Genomic DNA, 18,599 nt, shown 5'->3' on the forward strand with positions numbered 1-18,599 from the left:
CCCTCGGGGGTAGGCCATGACTGTGTCAGGCTCAATGAACAGCTTTGGAATACAATATTCAGGATTCGGATTCAGGTTTTTAGGATGGTAAATACCCACATGGAAATGGTTACATTTTGTGTTTGAAATAGAACATAATATTGTATCTGATTCATTCAAAGTCATTCTTAAACCCTGTTATTATTTGACCACTAAAAGCAACTCATTTTCTCCATAAAGCTCCTTTTGTAATACATTTTAGCACGTATAATTAAAAACAGTAGAGACCTGACGTCTTTTACCGAATTACAATATAATTTTCTTAACAATCTGCTTGAAAAGTGGAGGGGAAAACATTTTAATTTTACAGGCATCTGCTGACAGTGCCTGTACCAATGTGTACTTTTAAGAAAATGCATAGTTTAAACCAGTGGTTCTCAAACTGAGGGGTGTGCCCCTCATAGAGGACACAGAATGTATCTGGGGGGGGAGGGTGCATGAGAAGGTTTTAATTGCTGTGCATATATTAACCTATATATATATATAATTTTAGGTCAAATTCTACTGCTGACACCTCCTGGCATGTAAAAGTTTTCAGACGGTGCTGTACATCTGACTGGTGCCTTCTGAGCTTACATATTATTGATCAAAGTCTGTAATTTATTGGTACATTAGTAAGTGTTGGACACAACTGGTAAACAATTATTTGCAGTGTTAAGTTTGCTATTATCATAATTGATCAGTGGCTATTTGGTGCAAAAGAAGCAAACACAACAGCAGTGACATACAGAGTAGCCAGTTGCATGTTGGATTCTTCTTTTACCGGTATATGTACATGTGTGTGGAAGAGGGGCACGATCCACAAAGTTTGAGAAACACTGGTTTAAACCACTGCATATCAGACGTGTAAATATGTGCTTGAATACAATGTCAAGAAACAGTTGCCTCACAAACGTATGGACTTGTGTTATATATGAAGGTCAAATAGGTCAATTAGGTTGAAATTGGCCTAGCATGCTCTATTTATCTCTCTTGCCATTTTTGTGTTCTGGTAAAACTACCTGGCTAAATAGGAAGAAGGATCAGAAGCAAATGTGTCTGTAGAATTAAAGGCCAGAAATATTAAGGCTAATTTTACTCTAGGGCAAACCAAAACAGTCAGGTGGCATACACATTTTAATCAAGAAAGCTAGTATATTGATTTAATTTTATTATTTAACAAAAAGGAAACAGAACAAAAGCTAAGACAGGCAGACCCATACACTGGAAAACTTTTGTCGTCCTAAATCCCTTTAAATATGTCACTGTTTACCTCGACACAAGGTGGTGCAGGCAAGCTTCTGAACAGTCTGTCCCTCACAGAAAGCTCCTCCATTAAGGGGAGCAGGATTGGTGCAGCTCCGGGTGCGCTTCTGATAACCTCTGCCACAGCGACCGTTACAGACAGACCACTCAGTCCAGGTCGACCAACCACCATTCACTGTACAAGACAGGATTGCAAAGTTCAGAAATCTGACAAAGCTCAACAAGTACAGCTCAAGCACCGTCTCCCTAAACTTTCCTCAGTCTATGATTAGTTTATTTTACTGTCAATAACAGTTTAGATATCCACTAAATGTTTAAACTATACTAACCATTAAAAAGAAATCAGTATGTGTTCTGTTTTAATGGGAATTACCGTTAGCCATGAAGAGTTTAAATATATAGTTACAGCACAATATGTCTGGATCCCAAACAGCTATAGATTGTATGGTGACTACTGCTGGATGATTGCACTTTTGTTTGTTTTTGTTGACGTGTTAATATACAGTACTTTAAAATGTTTTGTGATGCTGTTTAGAATGTTGTTATATAAGCCACGATTGCTATGATTACTGATATAACCACATATGAAACTTAGTCATTATACCTCAGAGAACCTTAGGATTAGTGATGTTGCTCAATGTATTCATTTAAAAAAGGTTTGAAAAAGCAAACTGAGAGTGCTTCTTGTATCCAGTGAAGTTCTGCTGCATGGAAGCTCAAAGGCATCCTCAGCAAATAACCATGACTACACCACTGAAGATCACTTAAACTGTGAACACCCTTCTACAGTTAAGTGTCACACATTGTGCCATTTTGGTAGCACTAAATAACTTTTACAGCAGAAAAAACATTGATTTAAATAAAAATGGGTATTGTAACTGTGACTAAGGCCCTGTCCACACTACATAACTGATCTCGAGAACCAAACTCAATGAATTAATCCAGCTCAAAGCGTCCACACCAAAGTACTGTTTCATGTTTAATGCGTACAAACCAGAGATGTAACAAGTCACCAAAATTGGGACTCGGAGTTGAGTCATTGAGGAGTAAAGACTTGAGTCAAGTCGAGTCTTTGACATGCCAAGCTCGAGTCGAATCACCAATCTGGCTCGAGTAACGTTGAGTCAATAGATCTGATTAGTGCTTAATGTGTAAAGAAAGAGGTGCCGGGGCGCAAGCAATGACAATAATATCGTCCTTAAGAACCACACATTCAAAATGAATACATGTTTATTTGAAAGAGTATTGTACGTACTAGTGTTAGATGTTTACATTCATCTATTCTACATCATATACAAAGTAGTAGCACGTGCAGAAAAATGAATTAAAGGCAACAGCAGGACAAATAATACATTTAAAAAATCTATACATGCATTTGTTATGGTTTTGCATTTAAATGGTTTAAGAAAACAAATAAATTAAAAGGCATTCAGAGGACTCCTGAAGGATGACATTGATTTAAAAAAAAATACGCACCCCAACACGAACACTGGTTTGACCCACAGTCTGCACTATTATCAGTGATGTGTATGCAACAGAAGCCACTAGTAGATTACAAAAACGATTAATTAAACTTAGGCTAGGCAGTTGTTATCTTAGTATGTTTTTATTTTCCAATTAAATTATATTCATTGAAAACGGCAAGAGAGAACCAGATCATTATTGCTTTTTATTGTTTTGGTTTAATACAGGCAGGCTAATGTTCCTATTGAAATAGGCTACAATATATTTTTTCATTAAAGTTGTTGTTTGTTGAAATTAATGTTGAGCTTTCATATTTTGTTGTGTACTATAAATATTATATTTAAATTGCACTATTGATTCCCATTTAATAAATGCCAATCTTAGTCCCATGTGAAAAAATGTCATTACAGATTTCCTACATTCTGAATAGGTTTGCACAGATATTCATGTACCCCACATGGGGGAAAAAAAATTAAGAATCATATATGAATGATATAAGTGACATATACACATAAGTTTCACATATTCAATAAAACATATATGCAAAAAAATATTAATCATCTGTGATACATTTAAGGGATATATGGATATTATGTTTCATATATGCTGTAAAATATAAGCAATCCAATACTGCTTCTAATTTAAATGCAAATACTATTTTTTTTTGTTATACTTCTGTGGGAAAGTGACTGCTGATTGTGTACAGGTGCAGGGTGATGCAGTGCATGAATAATCACAGACAGGCAATTGTAATCCAGTTAGAAAGACTTTATTTTGTAATTCCCAGTTTGGTGACCAAAACAATAAACCTCCTATGGAGGCTATTTACACGAACGGTTCTGCACAACCAAAATAATAACACAGTATTTATCCACCCCACAATAAGACAAGACACTGTCACCAGTCCGGGTGCGTGCTGTAGTGCTCGTGGTGGGTGATAATTTATTAAAGACAGTGAGTGAAAAGTGCAGCAATGATCCAGTTTAGTGCTGGCCCAAGGCGATAGCTCCAGATTCGTTCTTAGCGGTCTCATGATTACAAAAAGACACAGACAGTTACTAAACACACAAACAAGCAAAACTCTCACAAACTCTTTTCTATTTCAAGGGACAGTCTCCCAGTCCTTCCTGTTCCTCGTATTTTAAACCAAGTGAAGGAAAAGATTAGCATTTCTCTGGCCCCTTTTATGCTATCCCGATTGCAGCTGCGTCTATGGCTTGCAACTGCTACCTCGTTTACTTTCCAGGGCAATACGTTACTGCAAAAGTCTCGCTTACTTCCAGGCTGACCGCCTTCCCGACCGCGGAAACGAACTATGAGGCCAGCCCGTCCAGAGACTTCTCCTTTCGCTATTTAGCACCCTCACAGGTCGAGAGAAAGACTTATAACCAGAACTCATTGTATTTCTGTCACAATGATAAATAGATGTCTTTATACTCACTCACCCAACTTTGTCACTTCAAATAATGTATTTTTAGTGGATTATGACCGCTAAAGAAAAACACAAAAAGACACGTCTACACATTATCCACCCAATTTTGTACAATTTTGCGTGAAGAATGGTCAAAAATCACTGAAGAATCACGACAAAAGCTCATTGATACATATCTCAATCATTTAAAAGAGGTTATTATTGCTGAAGGTGCCTCAACCAGGTATTCATTTCAATTTCCTTGTCAGGGTATGAATATTTTTAAATTAGTATTTTTGGAGTTTTGCAAAAAAAAAAAAAAAAAAAAAAAAAAAAAAAAGAAAATGCTGAAATAAATCATTGTAGACATCTGTTTCTTATAACTTTTGCTACAATTTTTTTTTCCTATAATTATTTGTTTTTGACAAATTTCTAGAAATTAGAAATTTCCATTGGGGTATGTAAACTTTTGACTACAACTGTGTGTACATACATATACATATATGTGTGCGTGTGTGTGTGTGTATATGTTCTCTATAAAAATAATAAAAAATACACCATTTTATTATCCGGAATGGGAAATTACAGGCTGGTACGGTGGGTTTTTTTCAACAGTTATCCTCACTTAGTTATATTTTGTGTATCATTTCCATACTCTGCGCAGCTTTGGAACCCAGTGTTTCCAGGTGGGTTTATTTATACAGCTGTTTATTGCACGGAATGGGAACTTAAAGATGGGTTCAGTGGATTTGTTCAACAGTGCTATGTTATTCTCGTCTATTTCTATTATATGAATAGTTTTTGTCGTCTTTGCACCTTCAGAACCGAACGGTTCTGGGCCGGAACGGATTAATAACAGAGTGTGTGTAACTTTCTCTGCTGTTTTTTAATTCAATTAAAAAGTCCCGTTCCCGCTTTTACCCCAGCGCTAATATACAGGTAAATGTATTGACATTTACCAATAAAAATGTGTGTGCCGATACAAAAATGATCATTACTGTTCATTATTCTGGCAGTCAGAAGCAATATCGCTATCCACATTGACAATTACAATAAAGTTACAGTATTTTGATCAAATTAAAGGGTACAGATACACCAGGAAGCAATATTTATCAACGTATAAATGATTTCAGTCGTTAACTGTTCCATTTTTAATTAAAAGTGTGATCGTAAAGCAGCTGCTTTCATTTATTTCTATGAAAATGACATCTTGTTCAAGTAATGGTTAGTTATTTAGATGCACCAAGAACCAAAAAGTAATGTTTTAACTGATCCACTAAATTCAAAAATTAAAAACAAATATGTAGAGAGACTGTATATACATTTCACACAGGAGCATCCCAAACATTTATTTATAGGTGCATGCTGTTCCAAAACATTACAGGCTAAACAAAAAAAAAAAAACATGCATATTAATTTTTTCAATTAATTCCCCTCTCTCTCTCTCTCTCTGCCTTCATATACCTTTGTGTGAAACGCTTACCAATTTCAAGTGGTAGCGTTTTTCTATACCTCGTATGGGCTACATAGTTTTGTTTAGTTTATTAGAAAGCCGACTTTGTTACCATCCCAGCTTCTTTACAGTCACTGAAGGTTGAGCTTAAAATCATGAGATACAGTGGGATATGTGGAAAAGGGTTACGTTTGTTAATAGTTACCAATTAATTTAACTAGATGTCAATGAAAACATACTCCTCAGCTCTTAATTTAATATTCTTGGTTAGTAAAAATGATTTCAATACTATCACGTAGACTACTTACGTTTGACAAACATTTTTATCAGTATATAAAACAAAATATGCTTTTGGTCTCGCTGCCACCTTTATGGCCAGAGGCTCCCCTCCTGAGTTCACCTCCCAAGGGTCCGCTGCTGCTACCGTCGCCTGGGGTCGCCAGAACTGTCAGCCCTGCTTTTCCGCAGGAAATACTGTGGCCAGAGCCCCACAAGGGGGAGCTGCCGGCTATGAAGAAGGGGGGAGAGGTCAGGAGACCACCTCCTTCCCCGCAGCACTCGCTGCAGGGAATTTGGTGGCCGGAGCCCCACAAGGGGGAGCTGCTGGCTACAGAGAAGGGGGAGAAGTTCAGGAGACCACCCCCACAGTCAGCCGGGCGGCAGCCAGGATTGTCTTGGCCGGAGGAGCCGGCCTGTGTACAGTCGGCCTGGCCGCTACAGCTGTTGGGGTGGGAGGAGGACCTCCCATCGTGGCCACCACCTTTTGCCCGTTGCTGCCCCTGTTCCTGGGCCGAGACTTTGGAGACTAATGGTGGAGGTGGCCTTTAAGGCCATATGTGCTGCGCACAAGGGGGGCAAGTGTGGCGGAGTGTCCCGCCCCTTTCTTTATTATTGTTATGATTTGTGTTAATGCAACAGCGAAAGCTGTCCGATATTATTATTTTTTATTGTATTATTATTGTTACGTATTGTTTGCTTGGCGAGCGAGACGCCGTCCGCCAGGTTGTTATTTTTATTTTTGGAAACCTTGTGGGGATGCGTGACTGTTCGGCTACTGATTGTTTAGCTAGCTGACAGTCACGCATTCTTATTTAAACCTGTGCAGAATGTGACCGAGGGATAAATCAATAATTAATAGCTAGTTTAATCCCTTGGTCACAAATTATAAAAGGCTGCAGCTGTCTGCGCTCAGGGGTGGAGAGGAGTTCATTGATGAACAAGAATGGAGACAGGAGGTAACAATTGCTAGAGCTGCTGGTTCTAAAACCAGCACGATACTTGTTTTTTGGAATTAATTTGTTTATTTGGCCAACGCACCCTTTGTTTTGTGTGTCTTTTTTGTTTGTTCAGATCTTTTTGTTTATTATTATTTAATAAAATGCTGGACACCGTAGCGTCTCAGGTTCACCGCCATCAAGTCTTTTGGTTTCTGTGTTCTTCCAGGTCTGACGTCACCACTACCGTCATCCTGGTCACAGTGTGTTATAATAGTGATGATAAGTTTCTTTTGATGCTCAGTGTATAAACATTTCCTTACAATTTGTGCAAGTCAATGGCAGTATAGGGGGAACTCTTTGGGGAAAACTGACAAGTTTAATATGAGCTAGTTTTGGTCTTCAACAGATCACCCGAATTTAATCTTTGTTGTGTTAATTTCCCATACACACCAATAGCATTGCACACACTTTGTTGCTCGCCCAGCAACTTTACAAATGTTTCTATTCTAAGGACACCCCTATTGTGTAGATTAACTACATAGCTGTTTAGTTTCACACTCCTTAAATATTTTTTACTATGGATAACCTCATGATTTACAATTATTCGATTGTAGTATTTTGCATTTGCATCTCTATTTAGTCAGTCTAAGACAGAGGTGGGGTTTGAAACAGTGACCTTCTGGTTACAAGTCCTGGACTTTAACCACTGGATCACACATGTTCAGATATTTTAAAAATATTACCAGAACTTAATGTAGTAATGCCATATCTCTGCATGTTTAATGTGGTGCAGATTTGTTTCTCATAGAATGCTTGAAACTCAAATGAAGCTGAAGTTATGTAGGGCTTAGCAATTTGAGGCAAGCGCTGTTTCATTATAAAGATTTTACAGAAGTGGTTCAGCATTACTGCTCTTTACCATTTGAAGCAACTTTCCATTGTAATTCTCAAATATGAAGGATGAGTGGGCCCACAGAGGATCCCAGTTTTTGACTCTTTGTTGCAGATGTAATAAGAGATGGATATTAAAGCTCAAGTGTTGTTCCCCATGCAGCTCCTGTACTTTAGCAGCATAGTAAATAAGGGTCTTGTGTCCATGCTGAAGGAGTTCTTCAGTAATCTCACTGCCCAATAAAATGCTAACCCCCTCCACAAGAAGTGCCCTATGCCTATATAATTTTGTGGAAAGTAGTCCCTTAAGTGCTGGTAAGCTGCAATACAGGAGCTATACTTCCCATTCATGAGCTTTCCAATACATTCTAGTAGTAATGGAGCGTGGAACTCTTGTCATTGTACAAGATGGTTGTATTGACACAAGTAAGTCATCAATTTCTGCCACTGTGGTTCCAATGTACCAACTTTCATTATGATAACAAGAGTCAAACCACAATGTACACATTTGTCTACACACTCACAAAACCACACAGTGAATGTATTCTGGGACCGCAGTTTCTATAATATCAAAGAAAGGTACATTAAGAAGGGGGGACCTTTTACTCCCAGAATATCTACACCTGCCTTGTTGCAGGTTCTGCCAATTCAACTGTAGATCTATGTTCTCTTCCCTCTGGTACCACACCAGAGCAGGGATACACCCTCACCTTTCCTCTTCCTTTTGCCACTTGTTTTCCAGAATGAAGGCAATGCCCACAGCCATGTTTCCCATTAAAATGTTTAAAGTTTTGAATTCAAGGTCTTGCTACAGAATCACATATACCACGTTAGGTAAACGTTTACATTCTGGAATAATCTGGTTTCAGAGTCATACCAGTTAAACCCTTATGTGGATAAATGGCAGCATTCTTCCACAAAAAGCTCAAATAAAGTGTATATTACTGGTTTTCAATTCCAAACCACAGCCACACAATAATGCATGGTGTTTCCTAAGATGTGATTGGACTTCATTTAGAGCACAGTATAGGTCAGACACTGAATTGCGAGGAATGAAACACAGGAGCCACATCATAATTAAACATTAACGTCAATGAATCACCTACAGAGCACAATCTTTTTGTCAATATATATCTCTGTCCATCATAAATATCCCTAATGCTATTATCACTATTGCAACCCATGTTTTAAGAAAATTTACATCCACCACAATTATCTAAAAAATCATAACTGTTTTTCCAAAGACAAATCCCTTGTGTAAAACTGTCAGTAACATTAATCTAATTGGAACATGTCACACTGGTTAGGGGGTGATCAGATTTTGGATCAGTAACTACAATATAGGTTGTACATCTATGACAGTAATGATGGAATTTGAGGGTGTTTATAAACTTAGTAAATGGTTAGTAAAAGTTCAAGTAAGTAAGTTAATGCAGTTTTTGTCAGACCATGTTTTAGAACAAAGGGCAGCATTGCGACCCGACTTTACTCCATTAACAGGTTTAATGTCGGTGTAGATGGATCATTTGGATTGCCCTGATGATGAACAATGTCCATCTCTATGTTCTGCTCTTCAAAGTTCTAGAGATAATTTTTAAAAATGAATTTAACATATATAATTGCAAAGTGGCCACTCTCTTTGGGCATATCCCAAAGTAGTGACTAAAAACAATTAACTTCTAGGGAGTTCTGGGGAGACGCACTACACAAGATATCTTGTCGCGGCCTGCGTCTATTTTCATTGCAGAACCGTAGACGACATTCAGGATAATCGTGTACTCAAGCGAGGAGGCGATCACTGTTGTCTGTGCATTGTTTTGCACAGAAAAAAAAAGAAGAAAACGCAGAAAAGATCCATTTGGCCGCGCAATTGGTTTAATAGGACCGTGGATATTGCTAATTTCATACTCTGAAAATTCCAGCATGAGAATTTATACTTCAGGGCATAGACTGCACAAATGTTCAATATTGTAATAAAAAATAAATAAATAAAATAAAATAACGTTTATAAGAGTTATAACATTATATCAATTTCAATATTTATTTCCTTGACGTCTGTGCTCTGAACCAACTCGAGTCGAGAGGCATCCAATATAATAAAATATATTTTGTTCAAAAAACGCAACACTCGCTCGTAGTACAAAATATTTATTTGATTAAAAGATTGGCGTGGGAGACGAAATTCTGATGAATAATTTGAAGACTTTTAAACTAATAAATATGTTGTACTACGAGCGAGTGTTGCGCTTTTGAACAGACTAGAATACAACTTCAATAGGCTACTATAAGCTTGTTATAGGTTTAAATATGCAACAACAACATAATCTACATTCTTTCTATTTGTCACACACACAGACGCACACCCATCCTCCTATTTTGATTAAATTAGCAATACAAGCATAGCCTACAGCAGGGGGTTGAAAGGGATATCGAATAATACGAGTGACTGTAGGAATTTATTGCCACGAGAGCACACACAGTATCTGCTTCAGCGTTAACAAGTTATAACAATTATTTACTTACAGGGCCTGAAGTTCCAAATCAATTTCCCTTTGTTCCTTCAATGAGCGATGATAATAGGAAATGTCACTTATTTCAAAGAGACACGGGTGTTCCAGCCACATCTCCACCATCCTTTCCTCAACTTCGAGGCTCCACACCTTGCGTGGCACATTGTTGCTAGCTTGTACTATTGGTTGCTGGCAGCATCGTCAATAAATCGGCCCGTAGCCCTTCACACATTTCACAAATTACTTTGTCGGGTGCTAACGTTTTCTGACATGTTAGAAATTTGTCGGGATGTCGTAAAAGCGTCGGGACATCGCAGAAGCTATTAACAAGGCATCGTAGACCCTCTCACACTTATCAACCATTTTGTCCCAGATTTTAAGAAATTAGTCACCGACTCCTCAGCTCGTCGGCGATCAGCAAAAATCGTGCAGTGTAAGCCTGGCATTAGTTAACTGGTGAAAACAGAAAACAAACATAATTTGCAAGTTTATAATTTTACCTTTGTAGTATCAGAACATTTCTTATTTAGTTGTGTAAAATACTGTTGCCTGTTTCTGTGAGTTAGAAAAGAACAAGATTAAAATTAAAAACGTTATGTATTTTTTACAAATCTGCATATAATATTAAATATAATATTACATATATAATATTATGGATACAACAATATGTTGATTGGATTCATACAAGTTAAAGGGATACTGGCATGTTAAAAGGAATATTTGATAATGTTTTAAGTATACCTTTTGCAAATCTAATGTTAACTTGCTTTCTTTTCCGTCTTGCTTTTGTCCGAGCAGGAATCTTCTTTTGAATTTTGCCAGATAACACTTATCTTTTTCTGTATGTTTTCATTGTTATTTACTATCAAATGCTATGAAATACTGAAAAGGAATGTCAAAACATTTACAGTGTACAGTATGAACACAGAAAATAAAGTATTGACTTTACAATGTCATTTTAAATCTATCACACGCTGAAATATGTCAAAATGTAATTTAAATCTCAAATTTAAATTTAAATCTGTTGCAAGGGCTTGAGTTATACACAGTTTTTCTCTCTGGCTCTCTCTGACTGGGGTTCAGCTAATACTGCTGTTGAAGCCTAATCGGTGGCCTTTTAATTTCTTTATTCCAGAAAGTCACGTTTTAAGGGTGTTGTCTCAACCTGAGCAGGCAGTCAACAGTGAAAAGCGTCTCATAACTTTCTGTATGAAGAAAGATCATTAATTTCATGTAATTCCACATCACTACTAAATTTACCTGCCTTAAATCCAATTAGAAATTGAAATTTTAAAATAATAACACAACTTCATTGTTGGTATAACAGAACTAAGTACAAATCATATAATTTACATAATAATTTTTAAAAAATAAATGTATATTTTGAAACACGCTATTATTGGATTTTATTATTATTATTATTATTATTATTATTATTATTATTATTATTATTATTTATTATTATTTATTTCTACTACATAAGCTTATCTCATCTGAAACCTCAACAAAACTCGTGTGTCTGCTCGAGCGTGCCAACAGGCACGAGACACTAACACTTGTTCTGACTGAGGTAGCCGTCTTGTTTTAGATCTCCGCGTACATAAGAACATAAGAACATAAGAAAGTTTACAAATGAGAGGAGGCCATTCGGCCCATCTTACTTGTTTGGTTGTTAGTAGCTTATTGATCCCAGAATCTCATCAAGCAGCTTCTTGAAGGATCCCAGGGTGTCAGCTTCAACAACATTACTGGGGAGTTGATTCCAGACCCTCACAATTCTCTGTGTAAAAAAGTGGCTCCTATTTTCTGTTCTGAATGCCCCTTTGTCTAATCTCCATTTGTGACCCCTGGTCCTTGTTTCTTTTTTCAGGCTGAAAAAGTCCCTTGGGTCGATACTGTCAATACCTTTTAGAATTTTGAATGCTTGAATTAGGTCGCCACATAGTCTTCTTTGTTCACGACTGAACAGATTCAATTCTTTTAGCCTGTCTGCATATGACATGCCTTTTAAGCCCGGAATAATTCTGGTCGCTCTTCTTTGCACTCTTTATAGAGCAGCAATATCTTTTTATAGCGAGGTGACCAGAACTGAATACAATATTCAAGATGAGGTCTTACTAGTGCATTATACAGTTTTAACATTACTTCCCTTGATTTAAATTCAACACTTTTCACAATGTATCCAGGCATCTTGTTAGCTTTTTTATAGCTTCCCCACATTGTCTAGATGAAGACATTTCTGAGTCAACAAAAACTCCTAGGTCTTTTTCATAGATTCCTTCTCCAATATATGATATTTATAATGTACATTTTTATTTCCTGCGTGCAGTACCTTACACTTTTCTCTATTAAATGTAATTTGCCATGTGTCTGCCCAGTTCTGAATCTTGTCTAGATCATTTTAAATGACCTTTGCTGCTACAACAGTGTTTGCCACTCCTCCTACTTTTGTGTCGTCTGCAAATTTAACAAGTTTGCTTACTATACCAGAATCTAAATCATTAATGTAGATTAGGAATAGCAGAGGACCTAATACTGATCCCTGTGGTACACCACTGGTTACCACACTCCATTCTGAGGTTTTTCCTCTAATCAGTACTTTCTGTTTTCTACATGTTAACCACTCCCTAATCCATGTACATGTGTTTCCTTGAATCCCAACTGCGTTCAGTTTGAGAATTAATCTTTTGTGCGGGACTTTGTCAAAAGCTTTCTGGAAATCTAAATAAACCATGTCATATGCTTTGCAATTATCCATTATCGATGTTGCATCCTCAAAAAAATCAAGCAAGTTAGTTAGATACGATCTCCCTTTCCTAAAACCATGTTGACTGTCTCCCAGGACCCTGTTACCATATAGGTAATTTTCCATTTTGGATCTTGTTATAGTTTCCATAAGTTTGAAAACAGAGGACATTGGGGAAACACAGCAGCAGCTCAAAGTCAAACAGCCGCGTGTGTTTTTCTGATAACAAACAAGCTGAAACTCGGAGCAGCTGATTCAAATTCAGCGCCGTTTTGAGACACGGGCGAGGGGAGGAGCCAACAGCACAGCAGAACAACGCAGTTAAACGAGGCAGTCTTCCCAGCGACAGCGAGTGGGAGAAGTACAGGCGTGGAAAAGTACAGAGCAGTTTCGAAGCAGTTTGAAAGCAGGTTGACAGCTGCAGAAGAAACTAAACTTAAAAAAAAAAAACCTCAACATGGTCTTCAAGCCAGTAATCTGTGACACCTGCTTGATGTGGGAAATCCGAGAAAACCCAGCGGAGCTAAACCAAATGTGCGTAAAGTGCCGCGCGATCCAGGATTTGCATAAACTAGTAAGTATGCTAGAAATGGAGCTGGAAGAAGTGAGACAGCAACAGGATCTTGAGGAACTGGCACACCCACAATTCATGGAAGTCTGCATCACCCCTAACAGACTGAAAGCCACCAGGGAGATAGAAGGTCAGAACAGCTGGGTTCAGGTAGGCAGAAGCAGGGAAAAAAAGAAACTTCGTCAAACACAACCACCAGAAATCAAAACAACCAACAGATTTGAGTCACTTCAGAATTTTGATGAACAGAACCAACAACAAGAGAATGAAAGGAACAACATCCAGGACCCTATTGACAGTGGTGACCAGACAGCAAAAAGAAGGGAGGTCATGATTGTTGGGGACTCCATATTGAGAAACACAGCAAGTTCAATTCGCAGTTTGGACCCCCTTACTACAACAGTGTGCTGCCTTCCGGGAGCCTCGGTCAAGCACATCACTGAGAACGTGGACAGGCTCCTAGAACGAACAGGAGACGACCCGGTAGTAGTCGTCCACATCGGTACAAACAACATTGGAAGAGACAGACCAAAATCCCTGCAAAACAAATTCAGAGAGCTAGGAAGGAAATTAAAAGAGAAAACCAAAACTGTGGTATTTTCTGGTATACTACCCGCACCTTGCAAAGGACCATATGGACAGCTGGAAATAATTAATCAAAACGAATGGCTGAAGACGTGGTGCACACGGGAAGGCTTCACCTATCTTGATCATTGGACCACATTCTACAACGAGGACTATCTGTATAGACGGGATGGACTGCATTTAAATAACAAGGGAACTAGTCTACTCGGAGAAAAGATCCTCGAGCAGGTTCAGAAGCATTTAAACTAGAAAGGAAGGGGGGAGAAATCAACAAAAAAACAGAAGGGAGACCGCATCAAAACAAGAACAACAACTCAGGTAAGACAACCATTAAATGTATTTATCTAAATGCTAGAAGTATCAGAAACAAAATTCTAGAACTTGAAGCTACTGCACTAACAGGTAACTATGATGTGATAGGTGTTACAGAAACGTGGTTATCTGAGAGTGATGGGGACGAATATAATATTTGTGGGTATACACTGTATAGGAAAGACAGGCAGGACAGAAGAGGAGGAGGGGTAGCGCTATACATAAGAAACAGTCTTGAAGCCCAGGTGTTAAACCTGGACAAAGAAAATAAAACCGAATCAATATGGGTCAGAATAACAGACAAAAATTCAAAAGGCATAATAATAGGAGCATGCTATAGACCGCCAGATTCAGACGGTGAGCACAATAATCTGTTATACAATGACATTAGAAATGCGTGTAGCAAAGGAGAAGCCATACTAATGGGGGATTTCAACTTCCCCCAAATAAAATGGGAAAACCCGGTGGGTAGCGCGAAGGATGAAATAGAAATGGTGGAAATGACAAATGACTGCTTCCTAACACAATTTGTCAAGGCACCGACTAGAGGGGAGGCATGCCTTGATTTAGTCTTTTCAAATAACGAAGATAGAATAACTAAAACAGAGGTCAGAGAACCACTGGCAAACTCAGACCACAACATGGTCTCATTTGAAGTGTTTTTTAAATCCCCAAAAGTAAAGACTAAAGCTAAGGTTTACAATTTTAGAAAAGCAAACTATGAAGGTATGAAACAGAGACTAACAGAAGTAGATTGGAGTAAAATAGAGAAAACACCCACAGAAGAAGGATGGTTGTTCTTCAAAAATGTAGTACTAGAGGCGCAAAACAATTATATCCCTAAAGTAGACAAATCTAAATGTAAAACTAAATTGCCAAAATGGTTTAATAGATCAATTAAAAAAAAATATTCAGCGAAAAAAGGCACTTTACAGAGCATTAAAAAAGGACCAAAAAGAAAGTACGCAGAAAGAGTACACAGAACTGCAAACGCAAGTCAAAAAGGAAGTTAGAAAGGCCAAGAGAGAAATAGAAATAAACATTGCTAAGGGAGCTAAAACCAATTCCAAAATGTTTTTCCAATATTACAACAGCAAGCGAACATTCAAAGAGGAGATTAAATGTTTAAGAGATACAAATGGCAAAATCGTAGATGAAGAAAAAAAAATAGCAAATATGTTAAATGATTACTTTTCACAAGTTTTTACAAAGGAAGATACTGACAACATGCCCCACATGTCATCCAGTTCCTATCCAGTTTTAAATAACTTTAGCATAACTGAGGCAGAAGTGTTAAAGGGACTAGGAGCTCTTAAAATAAACAAATCCCCTGGGCCGGATGAGATCCTCCCAGTAGTACTCAAAGAAATGAAAGAAGTAATTTACAAACCGCTAACCAAGATCATGCAGCAGTCTCTTGACACAGGGGTGGTACCGACAGACTGGAAAATTGCAAACGTAATACCGATCCACAAAAAGGGAAACAAAACTGAACCAGGTAACTACAGACCAGTAAGCCTGACTTCTATTATATGCAAACTTATGGAAACTATAATAAGATCCAAAATGGAAAATTACCTATATGGTAACAGGGTACTGGGAGACAGTCAACATGGTTTTAGGAAAGGGAGATCGTGCCTAACTAACTTGCTTGATTTTTTTGAGGATGCAACATCGATAATGGATAATTGCAAAGCATATGACATGGTTTATTTAGATTTCCAGAAAGCTTTTGACAAAGTCCCGCACAAAAGATTAATTCTCAAACTGAACGCAGTTGGGATTCAAGGAAACACATGTACATGGATTAGGGAGTGGTTAACATGTAGAAAACAGAAAGTACTGATTAGAGGAAAAACCTCAGAATGGAGTGTGGTAACCAGCGGTGTACCACAGGGATCAGTATTAGGTCCTCTGCTATTCCTAATCTACATTAATGATTTAGATTCTGGTATAGTAAGCAAACTTGTTAAATTTGCAGACGACACAAAAGTAGGAGGAGTGGCAAACACTGTTGTAGCAGCAAAGGTCATTCAAAATGATCTAGACAAGATTCAGAACTGGGCAGACACATGGCAAATGACATTTAATAGAGAAAAGTGTAAGGTACTGCACGCAGGAAATAAAAATGTACATTATAAATATCATATGGGAGATATTGAAATTGGAGAAGGAATCTATGAAAAAGACCTAGGAGTTTTTGTTGACTCAGAAATGTCTTCATCTAGACAATGTGGGGAAGCTATAAAAAAGGCTAACAAGATGCTCGGATACATTGTGAAAAATGTTGAATTTAAATCAAGGGAAGCAATGTTAAAACTGTACAATGCACTAGTAAGACCTCATCTTGAATATTGTGTTCAGTTCTGGTCACCTCGCTATAAAAAAGATATTGCTGCTCTATAAAGAGTGCAAAGAAGAGCGACCAGAATTATTCCGGGCTTAAAAGGCATGTCATATGCAGACAGGCTAAAAGAATTGAATCTGTTCAGTCTTGAACAAAGAAGACTACGTGGCGACCTAATTCAAGCATTCAAAATTCTAAAAGGTATTGACAGTGTCGACCCAAGGGACTTTTTCAGCCTGAAAAAAGAAACAAGGACCAGGGGTCACAAATGGAGTTTAGAAAAAGGGGCATTCAGAACAGAAAATAGGAGACACTTTTTTACACAGAGAATTGTGAGGGTCTGGAATCAACTCCCCAGTAATGTTGTTGAAGCTGACACCCTGGGATCCTTCAAGAAGCTGCTTGATGAGATTTTGGGATCAATAAGCTACTAACAACCAAACGAGCAAGATGGGCCGAATGGCCTCCTCTCGTTTGTAAACTTTCTTATGTTCTTATGTTCTTATGTTCTTAAGTCAGGCTTACTGGTCTGTAGTTACCTGGTTCAGTTTTGTTTCCCTTTTTGTGGATCGGTATTACGTTTGCAATTTTCCAGTCTGTCAGATACCGATCCACAGCTGCTACAGTTTAGAAAGGTAAGCTACATACTATAATTTTTCAATTATCTGTCTGTACATTTTGTGATTTTATCAATAAGAATTAAATTTAATGTTTAAATTATGTAGGACTATACACTGTCTATGTATTTTACCGGAGTGACTTTTAACACGCCTCCCTGCTTTCATCACATCTGTGAGACATAGCACTGCTAAAAACATGTGCAAATGCACTTTTGTTAAACTTAATTGTGGAATTGTCACTCGCACCTGGGCATGATTGTAATTTAGAACCAGGTGCAGGGTTTAAAAAGAAAGCAGTCAGTCTGCGCAAGCTGCTGCGGCGTGAACAGCCCGGTTGTGAGTGTGTGCAACAGTAAAAAGGTATTGTGTAAAACTGTCTGTTGTGGTTTGTGGACTGGGAAACGGCTTATCTGTCCCGTGTTAGTCAGGGGAGAGCCTGTGTTTAGTTAGTGCTCTGAATGAGAGCTAGGTGTTTGTTTTGTTTTCTGTAATTTTGAAAAATTTAATATAAATATAAAATATAAAATTACATTTCTTTGTCCTGGGTCTTGCATACTGGGGGTAAACGAACAACCGTGAGTGACGGCCTATTTACATACGGTGGCAGCGAGTGTGGGCGCCACTACGACCCATAAAATGGAAAGCATTGCAGAGTTTATCGCCAGGATCAACCAGAATACTGCTGCTGAACAAGAGATGGAGACTGAAACTAGGGCTGCTGGAGTGGGAGCCGAACGAGTTGGAGCTGCTCCTCCAAAAGTGGGAGCAAGCAAGAGAAACCCCGCTGTCTCCAGCGCAAGCAACCCAGCTGTCTCCTGAACCAGAGGAGGAGACGTTTCTGCAATCGGAGTCACCGGCTGAAGTCAAGGGGGAGGAGGTGAGCAACCCACCTCCAAAAGAGCCTCAGCAACAGGCTGGGGGAAGCACTACGGTGCTGTTAAGTGCAGTCCCGTACCCCAGCTGTGAGGACACAAGTCTGGAATGTCCAGACCTCCCTACACTGGACCTTATGCCCAGGTCGCAGCATGGCCATGCACAACTGTGAGCATGGTCCCCAGCTCCGCTCCTCCCAGAACCTGAGACGTCACACCATGGGCGTTAGACGTCTCGTGCTTCACTTTGTTCCTCTCGAGGTCCCAGACGTCACTGCACCGGTCCCGAGCGACCTACTTCTGCGTGTCACTGCTC

General features: G+C 38.5%; 1 protein-coding gene across 1 annotated transcript in view; it reads right to left on the reverse strand.

The window, feature by feature from the left end:
* Nucleotides 1-18,599, reverse strand: part of LOC121298867 (netrin receptor UNC5C-like) — a 419,182-nt gene that overhangs the window by 83,110 nt on the left and 317,473 nt on the right. The window contains exon 6 of the mRNA XM_041226130.1: nucleotides 1,292-1,459. Coding sequence (XP_041082064.1) covers nucleotides 1,292-1,459 — 168 coding nt within the window. The remainder of the gene's footprint in view (nucleotides 1-1,291; nucleotides 1,460-18,599) is intronic.

This window comes from Polyodon spathula, chromosome 2 (assembly GCF_017654505.1).
Source record: "Polyodon spathula isolate WHYD16114869_AA chromosome 2, ASM1765450v1, whole genome shotgun sequence".
Lineage (NCBI taxonomy): Eukaryota > Metazoa > Chordata > Actinopteri > Acipenseriformes > Polyodontidae > Polyodon > Polyodon spathula.